The 14,612-nt window shown below is 43.0% G+C and overlaps 2 protein-coding genes across 2 annotated transcripts; both read right to left on the bottom strand.

Moving 5' to 3' along the window:
* Nucleotides 1–280: 280 nt before the first annotated feature.
* On the bottom strand, nucleotides 281–1,056 carry LOC130136136 (umecyanin-like). Its single transcript, XM_056306213.1, has 2 exons — nucleotides 873–1,056; nucleotides 281–591 (listed from the first exon to the last, which is right to left on the bottom strand). Exons 1-2 carry the CDS (start codon nucleotides 1,054–1,056, stop codon nucleotides 281–283), a joined length of 495 nt encoding a protein of 164 aa, XP_056162188.1.
* Nucleotides 1,057–12,561: 11,505 nt separating this feature from the next.
* Nucleotides 12,562–14,612, bottom strand: LOC115691207 (pentatricopeptide repeat-containing protein At5g61800-like). The gene has a single exon (XM_030617790.2). It carries the CDS (start codon nucleotides 14,336–14,338, stop codon nucleotides 12,626–12,628), a length of 1,713 nt encoding a protein of 570 aa, XP_030473650.2. The 5' UTR covers nucleotides 14,339–14,612; the 3' UTR covers nucleotides 12,562–12,625.

Here is a 14,612-nt window from a genome sequence, read left to right as displayed (position 1 = left end):
CTCCCAACCAAGTTTCAGAAAAGAAAAGGGGAAAATGGCCGATGTTCGTCGAATAAGGGAGGGACGAACTTATTTGAAAATCGAGAAGGCTAGCATCACTGACATCTAAAACTTACAGGACCCTTCTTTTATTCCATACAATACATAAATATGAATGACCTTACAGGACCCTCTTTTTATTCCATACAATACATAAATATGAATGACCAATGAACAACCAAATTAACATGAGCTAACAAAGGAAAATTACTGTATCATCATCCCCCTCTTTGACCCAGATCTAGTTCATAAACATTGCGACGATGCTTGATGATACGAGAACTAGCATGGACAAGTAGCCGACGGTGATCGAGGAAGCCGAGCTATTCGGTGACTCGGCCGGGGTCAGGCTAACGACGTTGATGGCTAGCTTCTGCCCGTTCTCGCAGTCGGAATCGACGGTGGAAATGAAATAGTACGGGCCATTCGCGTCCGCCGGAAGTGTGATACTGAACGCGACGCCGCCTTCGAACACCGAGATCACTTTTGTGCAGTTGTCATAGTCTTCTCTTGATACGATCGCGACGTTGTGTGTCCCATTCCATACAAACTCTGCATTATATAGATGGTTTAACGTTTATGAGTATGATATGAAAAGAAGATTTAAAATTGATACGAATTTTCACCTTTTGACACCTGGAATTTTAAAAAGGATAGTAGATTTATGTTGATTAATGTCCAAGTAAATTTAAACACCAATATAAGCTGACAGAAGTATATTGTCTGCATCAAGCTAGTGAACTAACATGTGGACATGGAATTGTTCCTTTGCATATCTAAGTGAGGTGACTAAACATGTTCCTAAGAAGGAAAATAAGTAGATGAATCCTTACTCAAAGTGTCGCCGCCCATGAAAGTTTTGCCGGCGGCCCACTCGTCGTAATACCCGACAGTGATGTTTGGCGACGCGGTCCAACCTCGGCTATCGCCGACTACATACTCCGTCGCCGCCGCACCTCCGAGGCAAGCCAGCATTGCGACGACCAAGAAACCTGCCAATACTACGCCTCTGCCCATCTTTTTCTTCCAAATCACGAGTCTCTCCTCTTAAATCCAAAACGCTTCAATACCCTCGAATCTTCTTTCACAATTGCAACTTCTGATGACTGTGAAGTCCGTAGGATGATTTGAAATCAATGCAGCTCCTTGGGGTATTTATAGAGATGGGAATCAAGATAAGTATAAATATCGAAGGCACGAGTGAAAAGGTGGCAAAGAACGGTTCAGTGCGTACCTTTTTTGGCAAACATAATTTTACTTGGTCTTCTTTTCGAACCATTCAAAGATTTTGGCCATTCGATCATATAAAAACAATATAGGATATGCTGACAATTTGATGATGCCAGGAGCCATTTTCTAATCGGGTGTGATGACGCTAAGCGTACACAAACTTTCTATCTTTGAGCGTAATTGTCATCGTCAATCGGCCATTGTCGTGATTGTTCAATTGGTGGCTGTCTTATCTCTTTCCCAGATAAAATTCCAAACATCTTTTTGGGGCGTGGGCTTGTAATTGTCAAAGAACAAGTTAACCACGTTTGCTTTGCGGTGTCCGTGGAAAATTCATTCGTAAAATGTCGCGTGGCTTTTATTGGGGAAAACAGAGGAAGTTCCAACGCACGTGAGATATTCAAGTGTATATATGGTCATTGGTCTAGCAATTATAGAACGGGTATATGACCGTGAATTACGGACATCACATTAGTTGGATTTCAAACCACGGATGTAGAGCCTCCCCGGCATAATTGAACACCTCCAAATAGTCCCCGAATAGTTCAGCAACCCTCTGGGAAAATTGTCAAATCAGTCCTAAACTTATTGTACGGCGACCAATTCAGTCCTAAACCTTTTAAGCTTGCCAATTTAGTCCTAAACCTTTGAAATTCTTGCCAATTGAGTCCTTCCGGCCAATTTTGGCCGGTCGGCGCTAACGTGGTCGGCCGGCGGGCGCCGGCTGTCCTGTCAATGCTGACGTGGCAATTTTTAATTATTTTTTTTTTCAATTTTTTAATCTTTTTTTTTTCTTTTTTCTGCTTTCTCCCCCCTAGCCGGTCCGGCGACCGGCGGCCGGCGAGGCCTCTGGCGAAGCTCGCCCTGCCGGCCACCGGCGAGGCCTCTGGCGAAGCTCGCCCTGCCGGCCACCGGCGAGGGCAAGGGCGAGGCGAGGTTGAGCCTCGCCGTCGCCTGGCTCGCGACGGCGAGGTCGAGCCTCGCCCAAATCTAGCAAGGCTCGACCTCGCCTTCGCGAGGCAAGGACGGCGAGGCGCCTCGCCTTGCCGTCGCCTGGGTCGCGACGACGAGGTCGAGCCTCACTTGGGTCGCGACGACGAGGTCGAGCCTTGCCTGGGTCGCGACGGCGAGGTCGAGCCTCGCCCAGATCTGGCGAGGCTCGACCTCGCCTCGCCCAGCCAGGGGCTGGCGAGGCTCACCCTCGCCGGTGGCCGGCGGGGCGAGCTTCGCCAGAGGCCTCGCCGGCCCTCCCCTCTGGCCGGCCGCTGGTCGCTAGACCTGCCAGAGGGAAGAAAGCAGAAAAAAAAAGAAAAAAAGAAAAAAAAGATTAAAAAATTGAAAAAAAATAATTAAAAATTGCCACGTCAGCGTTGATCGGACGGCCGGCGGCCACGTCAGCACCGGCCGGCCAAAATTGGCCGGAAGGACTCAATTGGCAAGAATTTAAAAGGTTTAGGACTGAATTGGCAAACTTAAAAGATTTAGGACTAAATTGGCTGCCGTACAATAAGTTTAGGACTGATTTGATAATTTTCCTGCAACCCTCTAATCATCCTGCCTCAATGGCTGAATAAGGGCTGCCTCGGCATAACGGAAGAAAAATGACGTCAACACATCTATATTATAGCAGGCCTCTTTCAACATTAAATTGGTGAAATTCCACCTAGTTTTCACGTCTAAAGTGCTAGGAAAATCCTTTATGCTATTTTAAAGATAATAAAATAATTAAAGGCTACTAATGTGTGTCTTGATTGAGTAGAGCCAGGTGAATATGCAGATGATGTATTAGCATGAATTGTTATGAGCAGTGATTTGCCTATATCAAGGGTGAACAAGGTATTAGACGCCGAGGTGTATACAAGCTGGGTGGACCTAATAGAAGGTGAACAAGCCTAGAATGAGGAGTTCGGTAAAGCTTGGACAGACATGAGTAAATGGTGAACAAGTCTGGTAGAACGGGGAATTTGTAAAGACTTGGAAAGACCATAAAATGGTGAATAACTAGTAGAGTCATGATTGCTAATATGCTTGGAAAGACCAGAGATAGAAGATTGAAAGATAGTTTCTAGCAAGTAGCATTGATAGAGTCATCCGGTTGCTAGCAGAATACTTGAGGGATTTGAGTTTCAAACGGTCATACAAGGTTCGATGGCTATATATTCAGTTTAAGGGAAGTAGTAGAGTTAGGGAGAAATGAACAAAATCAGTCTATTGCTTTAAGTATTCATCTTTGTTTTGTTCTAGTTGGTAGAAGTTGTGTATTTGTATGTATATTCTCTGTGAGGTCGCTGCCATCTGTAATTTGGGAAAAGAGGATATTATAATGTTGTTAGAGGGGCTTGCATATTAATATTAACGTTTATCAGCTTTGGGTAAAAGCAGTACCTGCTACTATTAATAATATCTCTTGAGATTATGAGTTGCAGACTCATTGGTGACTGTTGGTATGAAAGAGTTGATGTAGGCTTGGTTAAAAGCTTAATCATTATATAACTGTGTGCAGTATCTTCTATCACTTCACTATTAGCATTATTTGCTTGATAGAATCACTTGCATCTCATTACTGTTTCAACATCTATCAAAGTGTAATTTGATATATTCCGCGAAAATTTGTCAAAGATTTTTTTATCAACTTATTCACCTCCCTTTAGGTTATAAGGTTAGTGTGACATCCGGAATTTCCTACATCAATTAGTAATATGTAGGATATAAAGAAACTAAATGTCATGTGTGCAATCTCAATTGGATTATTAACTTTGTAGTGCGCGGAAAAATCCAAAGGGGTAATTTTATGTCCGTGGATTATGGAATGCTATTCCGTTAGTATTTAATTAACGTGTATTTGTTCATAGGTTGATTAAATAGAGTGGCGATGAAACACGTATCGTCATAGTAATTGTTAACGGAAACTGATACTTTGAATGCGTATCGGATATTTTTTAGGTTAGAAAATTACTGAGTAAAATCCCTAGCATTTGGTAACTTTTGCTGAACATGTTAGCGGGCTCAAAATTTCTTTTTGTATTATTGGAGTTTAGAACGAACACTGATCTCCTTGTTTATTTACTGATAAATAGCAGGGTAACTTAGCAAAAATATCTTCTTTTAGCTATTCATATTAAGCCACTTGTAACTTTTGTATTTGGATGCTTAATTCTCTTATGCACCTAGTGTTTTTAACCCAAGGTCATTATTACTTTTTAACCTTGGTAATTTGTTTTTATCTCTTGGTAATCTTATCAAGTCTTCCAAGTACATTTTTGTTTCGTCGAAATTGGATTGTCGACCAAATATCTTTCCTAGAATTTCGATTTTTGGCTTTTATATGATTGAGATTGGTTCCGTGGTAATTCCGGACAGAAGTTGTATCAATGGAACACAAGGAATAGATATGTTTCAATGGAATTTAATCAACGATGAAGCTTGATAACATAAAAAGCTATGTCGGAATTTAAACAATGACAAAATGCGATGATAAAGATACAACGTCGGATTTTAGTCGACAACGAAGAACCGAAAATTACAACTAAGATGCAAGATATCTAAAATTACAACTAAAGAACGGGAATTGAAAGTTATTGAAATTGCAGAAAAATAAAAATAAAGATAAATTTGCGAGAACCTTGAGCTCTCTAATATTTTTTTGTAGTCGGATAAGTTCCGAAGCTTTAGTTGTGCAGTGCCCAGCTGTCATATTCTTATGTTGGTATCTTCATGACAGTTCAGAATTTAGGATGAACTAAATGGTCTGTTGGACGAAGGAAAAAGACATATGCAGGGTAACATCAACTATGGAGATGCCTTCTTTGGCTCGATTTTCCAACTGGAATGGTGACGTTCTATCTGACTTCTTATTTTGTAACTTTTTTGGGGCGTTGTCTACTAACTTGAGTAGAGTCTGCTCATGCCATCATGACCTGGTCAAGAGTCCTTAGAGAAGGTGTGTCAAGGAGTGAATGAAATGAAGCAATAAGTTAAGAGACAATGCATAACGAGAGGAAACGACGAGAGGGGGGTCGATCTGATCTGGTAAGAGAGTTTAACTGAGATGGTTAGTTTGGATGGTCAGTATGGTAGCTGTAGTCTGATCTGATCCTTGTTGGATCTTGTTGTATTGGCTTGTAGCAGGAGTTAGTTGTAAGAATTTCATAATGTGGGCTTCATTAATTGAAATTATCTGAATTAGTTTGGTCTAATAAAGGTAAGATATATGGGTTCTTAATGTTTCCAATACTGGCCATTGGCCAGGTGTGGCGAAGTACGGCCCGGCCCGTAATGAGAGGGCCCGTGGTCGAAGACTCTATAAATAGCGCTCAAGTCCCTCCCCTAACCTGATGATGCACAATTTGACTCACATACGGATTTAGAGAGAACTTTCTTTTCGTGAGTGGCAATCTCATTAGGCCAGTGTTCCAACGAAGGGATAGGGGAGAAGCATTTGAGTTCGTGTTCGGAAACCGTCGCAAATTCCGCGTCAAGTTCGATGGATTCCAAACCAGGTACGCGAATCTACAATTTCTCCATTATCGTGTTTCGGTTTCTGATTATGGTGATCCTGGGCGTGCCATTTTCGTGGCCTACATTTGGTATCAGAGCCTGCCATAGATTAGAACTGAAACATACGGATTAGGACCGTTTTAGTTTTGTCCGAGAGATTTTTGCCCAGTTTCGAAATTTTTTGTCTGATAAAAGTTAAATTTTATTATATATTTGGAATCTACTCGTCGAGACGAGAAGAATGGTGGGCGGATCGTCGCCGGAGGAGGCCGGAAGCACCTTCACGCGCCTACACGCGCCCTAGGCGTGGCGGCGCGTGACGGTCACGCGCGGCCGTGCCAAACCGGCGCGTTTGTTCGCCGGTAACTGCAGGCTGACGTCAGCATGATGTCAGCGAGGCGCGGATTCGGTTGACCCGGATCCTGACCCGACCCGACCGGTCAAACCGGACCGTTGACCGGTTGGACCGGTCAACCGGTCGGACCGGCTGTTCAGACCGATTTGACCGGCTGAACATGCGCGCACGCGCCGCGCCTTCCGGCGGCGCGTGCGGGCGCGTCCGATGTCCGTTTTGGACGATCTTGGTACCGACGCGCTCGTATCGAGATGTTCTACATTGTGGTGTATTTATTTTTCATTTTTGAAGCTTTTAAAGATGTGAAAATACGTATAGAACCCTATACACATGTATTTTTAGGGTATTTTTGCGTATTTTCTTGTATTTCTCTATGGTTTCGGAAATACATATGGTAGCTCACATGTATATCACCACATAAGGACTGTGTAGGGTGTAATTCATTGTCTATCAATGAATGGAACATTATAATTAGCATGGCATGTAATTTCAGAGACATACGCTCCTGTTTTTACGTCTAGCATTACATGCATATAGTAAATGTGATACATAAAACTCATATCCCTGGTGTGAGAGATTTTCAAGGATTCAGTTGGGTTGTGACCGCCAAAGTGGCACACTTGACTGGGTTTGAGAAATATCGGTCTCATATTGTGGTGGGATGTCTCTTAATCTATTACGTGATTATACTCCCAAAGGAGGTGATCTTGTATTAGTTCATGGAGGGGTACATGTATAGCATGTGCTTGAGAAATGACTGATCTTAGTGGTTCATACACCCAAAGGTGGTGATTTCACGAAAGATTAGAATAAGTTCTCATGGTCGCTGTCATGTGGAGAGTGTACAACTGCATGTCATATTTTCTGCCCAAAGGTGATTATGTGATGATGTATGTAACTCTCTGTATAAGTACTCACATGATGCCGATCGTATTGTTTGTTTGTTTTCCAAATACCTTTTCTCAGTAAACGGCAATTCCATTTCCATTGAGGTCCTTACTGGTTTGAACTTTAAGAAATGGAAAAAGGATTTTCTATTTGGAATGAAGCTGGCGGATGTTCACATTGCTCTTACAAAGGATAAGCCGGCAGATATCACGACCACCAGTACTAAAGCTGAGAAAATGGACTATGCTGCCTGGGAAAAGAGCAATCAGATTTGCTTATTAACAATGAAGAAATCCATTCAAGAACACTTAAAAAGTGGTTTGCCAGCTGACTGTACTGCTAAGGAAATGATGACAGCCTTAGAGGCTAGAAACCGCATTTCATCTAATGCTGAGGTTGGTACACTTCTTCAAAAGCTCTTCAATATGAAGTATGATGGTACTGCTGGGGTTAGAGATTATCTCCTTAGGATGGTTGACCTAAAGACGAAGCTTCAAGCTCTTAATGTTTCCATTCCTGATGCCTGTATTGTACATCAAGCCCTGAACACCCTTCCACCTGATTTTGGGATTATAAAGACAAATTACAATTCCCAAGATGAGACTTGGTCAGTGAATGACTTGATAGCAAGGGTGGTGGCAGAGGAAGATAAACTTAAGAAGGAAAAAGGGCATCTAGCCTTATATGTTTCTAGTTCCCACAAAAAGAAGGATAAGAAGTTCAGAAATCGTACTCATAAAGATACTCATGACACTACCGGTCAATCTGACAATATGGGTCCAAAGAAAACATCCTTTAAAAGGGATGGTGACTGCTGCTTCTTTTGTAAGAAGAAAGGTCACATAAAGAAGGACTGTGGAAAGTTCAAAGCTTGGTTGTCCAAACGTGAGCCTACAGGTAATGATTCTTTGGCACTTGTTTGTGAATCCAACCTATCAGAAGCACCATCCAGTTCTTGGTGGCTCGATAGCGGTGCAACTAATCATGTTGTGTTTACCATACAGGGATTCATAAACCGAAGGAAGCCAAATCAGGATGAGTCAAGATTTACTGTGGGAAATAACGAGAAAGCTGATGTTGTGTTTGTGGGAGATGTAATCTTGATTCTAGACTCTGGTTTTAGATTAATGTTAAAAGACACTTTTTATGTACCTTCTTTTAGACGGAACTTAGTTTCCGTATCGTGTTTGGACATGTATGGCTACTCTTTTGAAATCAAGAACAATGTTATTTCTTTGTTTCTTAATTCAAATAAGGTTGGGTGCTGTTATATGTCCAATGGATTGTACATATTGTGTTTGTCTCCCAATGACATGTACGTCGCTTATACGGCTGAAAATGTTGTTTCTAAGAGACCACTACCTAAGGAACAGTCTTATGCATTGTGGCATAAACGGCTTGATCATATCTCTAAAGATAGAGTAGAAAGGCTGATAAAGACTAACATCCTGCCTACTCTTAAAGATGACTTAGAGACATGCGTAGACTGTTGTAGAGGTAAAATGACCAAGATAAGGAAGAAAACTGCAGTCCGAAGTTCTGACCTGTTGGAGGTCATTCACACCGATATAAGTGGACCCTATACGGCAACCTTGTGTAGAAATTTTTATTTCATTACATTTATTGATGACTATTCTCGATATGGCTATCTGTACTTGATTAAAGAAAAGTCTGAGTCTCTTGACAAGTTCAAGATTTTTTGGACTGAAGTCGAGAAACAGTTGGGAAAGGTCATAAAGGTTGTTAGATCTGACCGTGGTGGAGAGTATTATGGCAAGCATGGCGATGCCGAACAGCTTAAGGGGCCATTTGCCAAATACTTAGAGGATTCTGGGATAGTGGCTTAGTTCACTATGCCTGGGAGTCCTGAGCAAAATGGTGTAGCCGAAAGGCGCAATCGCACCCTTATGGAAATGGTGAGGAGTATGATTAGTAGGACAAATTTACCTGGTTTTCTGTGGGGTGAAGCTTTGAAAACAGCTTTGTACATTTTGAATCGTGTACCTACTAAAGCTGTTCCATTGACTCCTTTTGAGTTATGGACTGGACGTAAGCCTAGCTTAAACCATCTTAAGGTTTGGGGATGTCCTGCAGAAGTGAAGTTATACAATCCAACATTAAGTAAGTTGGACTCCAGAACCACTCGGTGTTACTTTGTATCTTACCCTGATCATTCGAAGGGATATCGGTTCTATAATCCCAATGGAGGCACAAGAATTGTGGAATCACAGACAGCCAAGTTTCTGGAGTTTGATGTGGCCGAAGAAAGTAGCTGCTCACAGACTATCGAGGATAATAGTACGGCGGGTAATGTTGTATCTTTATCTCCTCCCATACAGATAATTGTGGAGACTCTCACACCACAGACTGAACCTGTTGAGGCTCAGGACCCTGTTGTCGAGGCAGTTTCTAATGAAGTTCCTCAAGGCTCTCAGGTGCGGGATGAAGCTGTTGTTGCTCCAGTAAGGAGATCCATTAGGGAGAGACGATCAGCTATACCACCAGACTATTTAGTCTATATAGGAGAGCAAGACTACGATATTGGTTCCGTAGCCGATCCAAAGACTTATACGAAGCTGCTTTCTTGTCCTCGCCTAACCGTGGTTGGATGCAATGAGAGATGAAATGCAGTCTATGAAGCATAATGGAGTTTGGGAACTTGTTGAATTACCTGAAGGTCATAGACCCATTGGCTGCAAATGGGTGTATAAGACTAAAAGGGACTCCAAAGGAAAGATTGAGAAGTTTAAAGCCAAACTGGTAGCCAAGGGTTTCACTCAGAGAGAAGGAGTAGACTATGAAGCAACTTTTTCTCCAGTCTCTTCGAAAGATTCTTTCAGAGTAATCATGGCATTGGTAGCTTATTTCGATATGGAGTTACACCAGATGGATGTTAAAACTGCCTTTCTCAATGGAGACCTTAATGAAGAAGTCTATATGATGCAACCCGAAGGTTTTGCGGCAGATGATTCAGGTACGCTTGTATGTAGACTGAAAAAGTCTATTTATGGTCTCAAGCAAGCTTCTAGACAATGGTACTAGAAGTTTCATAATGTTGTCGCTTCATTTGGTTTTGTTGAGAATAGAGTAGATCAGTGTATATACTGCAAGGTCAGTGGGAGGAAATTCATTTTCCTTATACTCTATGTTGATGATATTCTGCTTGCAAGCAGTGACCTTGGTTTACTGCATGAGACAAAGCGGATGTTGTCAAAGAACTTTGATATGAAAGACCTTGGTGAGGCGTCTTTTGTCCTTGGCATTGAGATTCATAGGAATCGTTCTCGCCGACTATTGGGCTTATCTCAGAGGGCATATGTTGATTGTATCTTAGAAAGATTCAACATGCAACAATGCAAGCCAGGAATTGCTCCTGTCAGTAAGGGTGATAAGTTGAGTCTGTCACAATGTCCTCATTCAGATTTTGAGAAAGCCCAAATGAAGAATGTACCTTATGCTAGTGCACTTGAGAGTATTATGTATGCTCAAGTATTTACTAGACCAGATATTGCTTTTGCAACAGGACTTCTAGGCAGATATCAGTCAAATCCAGGACACGATCATTGGGTTGCTGCCAAGAAGGTTTTGAGGTACTTAAAGAGGACAAAAGATTATATGCTGATTTACAAACATGTTTAGGACCTACAGCTAGTTGGATATTCGGATTCGACTTTGTCGGTCGTCGGGATGAAAAGAAGTTGACAACAAAGTTACATCTTTAAGTTAGCGGGAGGTGCGGATCATGGAAAAGTGAGAAACAGAAATCAATGACATCATCTACCATGCAAGCGGAGTTTGTAGCATGCTTTTCGGCCGCTACTCAGGCAATTTGGCTCCGGAACCTCATTAAGGATTTGATCGTATTTGATTTTGTGGATAGGCCCATACAGCTATATTGTGACAATAACTCTGCAGTGTTGTTCATTAACAACAACAGAGGTCTCAAGGGGTCTAAGCATATGGAGGTCAAGTACTTGACTATAAAGGAAAAAGTTCAGGATGGTGACATTGCAGTAGAGCACATTTCAACAGATGATATAATTGCAGATCCGCTAACTAAAGGCCTTCGCCCTTGTGTATTTGATCGACATGTCATTAACATGGGCTTAGGAGTATCATGGGATACTGTTAATTAGTGGGAGCTGTTTAGTTTTATGTTGCTCTTATGAAGTTTGTATCTGATTTTGTTACATTTTGTAATATTTGAATATGTATCAACTCTTTTGCATTCAATGAGGTATTTGTGAATGTAGATTTATCAAGTTGAGTATACATATTTGATGAAAATCTCGAGGCATTGTGTAAACCTTGAGTACAGGCTATGGGGCATTCTTAGTATTAGCCTTAACGATATGTCTTGTTACACATAAAGTACAATTAACTATCAAGGTAAGACATATGAAGGTTCGTTGGAACCATGAAGGATATTCTCTGGTGACACATTAGGTTTTGTGACACTTAAGGAGAGAGAATTTGGACTAACAAAGTGGACAACACATAAAGTATCACTCATTATGAGGTATTGTCCATTTGACACACTACTATATTGAATCCATATCAGTAAAGTTAAAAGCACTCGTGACCATGGAAGGCTCTGCGTGAGTACATGCAGTTACCACCATGATTCGGTGTTCGAGACTTTATGGGATCGGATTGACTATTAAGAATAATCTCTAGACCAATATAAGGGTGCGCACACAAGCTCGTTTTTCAATTAATATCGCCCAAGTGGGAGAATGTAAGAATTTCCTAATGTGGGCTTCATTAATTGAAATTAACTGAATTAGTTTGGTCTAATAAAGGTAAGATATATGGGTTCTTAATAAGTCTAATATGGGGCTGGCTGGTGTGGGCCGAGTACGGCCCGGCCCGTAATGAGAGGGCCCGTGGTCGAAGACTCTATAAATAGCGCTCAAGTCCCTCCCCTAACCTGATGATGCACAATTTGACTCACATACGGATTTAGAGAGAACTTTCTTCTCATGAGTGGCAATCTCATTAGGCCAGTGTTCTAACGAAGGGATGGGGGAGAAGCATTTGAGTTCGTGTTCGGAAACCGTCGCAAATTTCGCGTCAAGTTCGATGGATTCCAAACCAGGTACGCGAATCTACAATTTCTCCATTATCGTGTTTCGGTTTCTAATTATGGTGATCCTGGGCGTGCCATTTTCGTGGCCTACATTAGTCACCCCGTGTGGTGGTCGGGAACGATATTTTTGTAAGCGCCATTGAAAAAAGAGATTAGCCTTCAGTGTGCAGCTGAAGGCACACCCAAATGCCTGCATCAAAGATCTGTTCTCTGAAAATGATGAGCTCTTTCGGTACTTCTGATAGTACTCTGGTTATGGGAAATGCATAAACTCGAATCTTTCTTGTCGGTGTTGCATTTCTGAGCACACCTTACCGTGTTGTTGGTTTTAGTCGAAGCTGAAGTTTCTTTTCGTTTCTAGTTTTGAGAAAAAAGCGCCGCGCACAATTGCAATTGGTTTTCAAGAGTTGAATCCTATTGATGTTCTTTGACTTTATATACATTAGTACATCAAATGGGAATCAGCAAATTTGCCTCCAAAGAAAATATATTGGCGCATTCAACATGCGCATGATGTGGAACATAAGTTAATACCACCCTTCCTGTTGGTGTTGTCCTATTAAATGTAAAACAAAGTATACCTCCTCAATTTCAGGATGCCAGCTATCTGTAGAAAGAAACTCATGGCTGATCCCATTTAGTTTAATCATACTACAGCCAGGGCTCTTCTTCGCGGCACTAGCACTCAATGATCTCCTAGTCTTGACCACATCATCCCACCGGTTCACACTCGTGTATATGTTGGCCATAATCGAATAGGCTCCACCGTCTTTAGGGCACAACTCCATTACACTCCTAGCTGCCTTTTCTGCAGTTTCAACATTTCCATGTATTTTGCAACCTCCAAGCAACCCACCCCAGACAAAGATGTCACCTCTCATCGGCATCTTATGTATCATGTCTTCGGCCTCTTTGACCAGACCAGCCCGGGCAAGCAAATCGGCCATGCACCCATAATGCTTGAGCTCTCGGACAACGCCATATACCGATTCCATCTTGTCAAAAATCTCAGAGGCTTCACGGATTAGACCGGCATGGCTACACCCAACAAGAACTCCAAGAATACTCACTCCATCAGGTCGTAAACCTGAGAAAACCATTTTTGAGAAGTAGTCTAGTGATGAATGACCATATCCATGCATCCCTAGCCCTACAAGCAGGGCATTCCAAGTATGCACATTTTTTTCCGCACTCACCTCGAACAGCTCCATGGCTATTTCGATGCAACCACACTTCATGTACATGTCGACCAACCCGCAGTACAAGAAACAATCTATTCGTATCTTATATTGCCTGATGTATGCATGTACTTTCTTCCCATGATCAATTTCACACAGCTGCGCACAAGCAGAGAGAGCAGAAACAATGGCGACATTATCAGGCTGAATGCCTGAAGCAATCATGATATCAAACAGCCGAATAGCCTCATCGCACTGGTTTGTCTGTGCGTAACCAGCCAGCAGAGTACCCCACGAGACAGCGTCTCGTTCGGGCATTTCCTCAAACAATCTCCGCGCGTTCTCGACATCGCCCGACTTCACAAGACAGTCAATCATGCTGTTAAAACTCACGACATCGCGGCAAGAGCTCTCATCGAAGACCCTGCGCGCATCGGCCGCATGACCGCATGCAGAATTCACGCGGACGAGAGAGTTGACGATGAAAAGATTGGCCGCCAACCCGAGCTTGAGGGCCTGGCAATGGAGGGCCCGAGCCAAAGAGAGAGCCTGAAGCTGGGCACAGGCCTTGAGAGCAAAAGGGAATGAATGGAAGTCGAGGGGCAAGCCAAGGCGACGCATTTCGACGAACAGGAGGAGGGCGGAGACAGGGGAAGCGAGCAGGGTGTGGGCTCTGATGATGGTGTTGTAGCAGAACGTCGTCGGGCCCCGGATGGCTCTGAACACCGAGGAGGCGTAGCTCGCCGATGCCTCGGCGCTCGGGCTCGAGAGGAAAGAGGGAGCGGGGACGAGGGCGGTGAACGCGAAGAGGATGCGGGTGAGGACGGGGCTCGGGTCGGCTGCAGCGAGGAGGCCACTGGCGATGGCTTGAGCGTGGACTTGGTGAAGGTGTTTGATGCTGCTGCATTTCTTGAGGACGGCGAGAAGCGCGGACGAAGAGGGTATCAACATCAGCTCCCTTCCTTTTGGTAACTCAAAAGGACAACTTCCATGCATTTTCTTGAGAAGGGGATTGAGCGAACGTGCAAAGATTGAGACTTCAAATAGAAAAGTCGGATGCATCTCAATACATACGAAGAGCCATGCAAGATTGAAGAAGACATGAATACAAATTTTGATTCTTGAAAGGAGATTGAGCGAACGTGCAAGATTTGTATCTTCTCAAACACATATCAAAAGAGCCATGCAAGATTACAATGAACTGATTTTCAATGACCACGCAGAAATAAGGTGAAAGTGCAGATGACCGTCAAGAGGGCGCCGAAAGTCGACGGCGGCGATGACGTCGCGAAGCCGGCGGAGGGTTCCTCAGCGAGGTCCGCGTCTCGACGGTCGA

The sequence above is a fragment of the Syzygium oleosum genome, unplaced genomic scaffold (genome assembly GCF_021117445.2).
Source record: "Syzygium oleosum isolate NSW1041296 unplaced genomic scaffold, Sole_v2.1 Sole_v2.42, whole genome shotgun sequence".
NCBI lineage: Eukaryota > Viridiplantae > Streptophyta > Magnoliopsida > Myrtales > Myrtaceae > Syzygium > Syzygium oleosum.
This window is presented reverse-complemented; position numbering and strand designations above follow the sequence as displayed.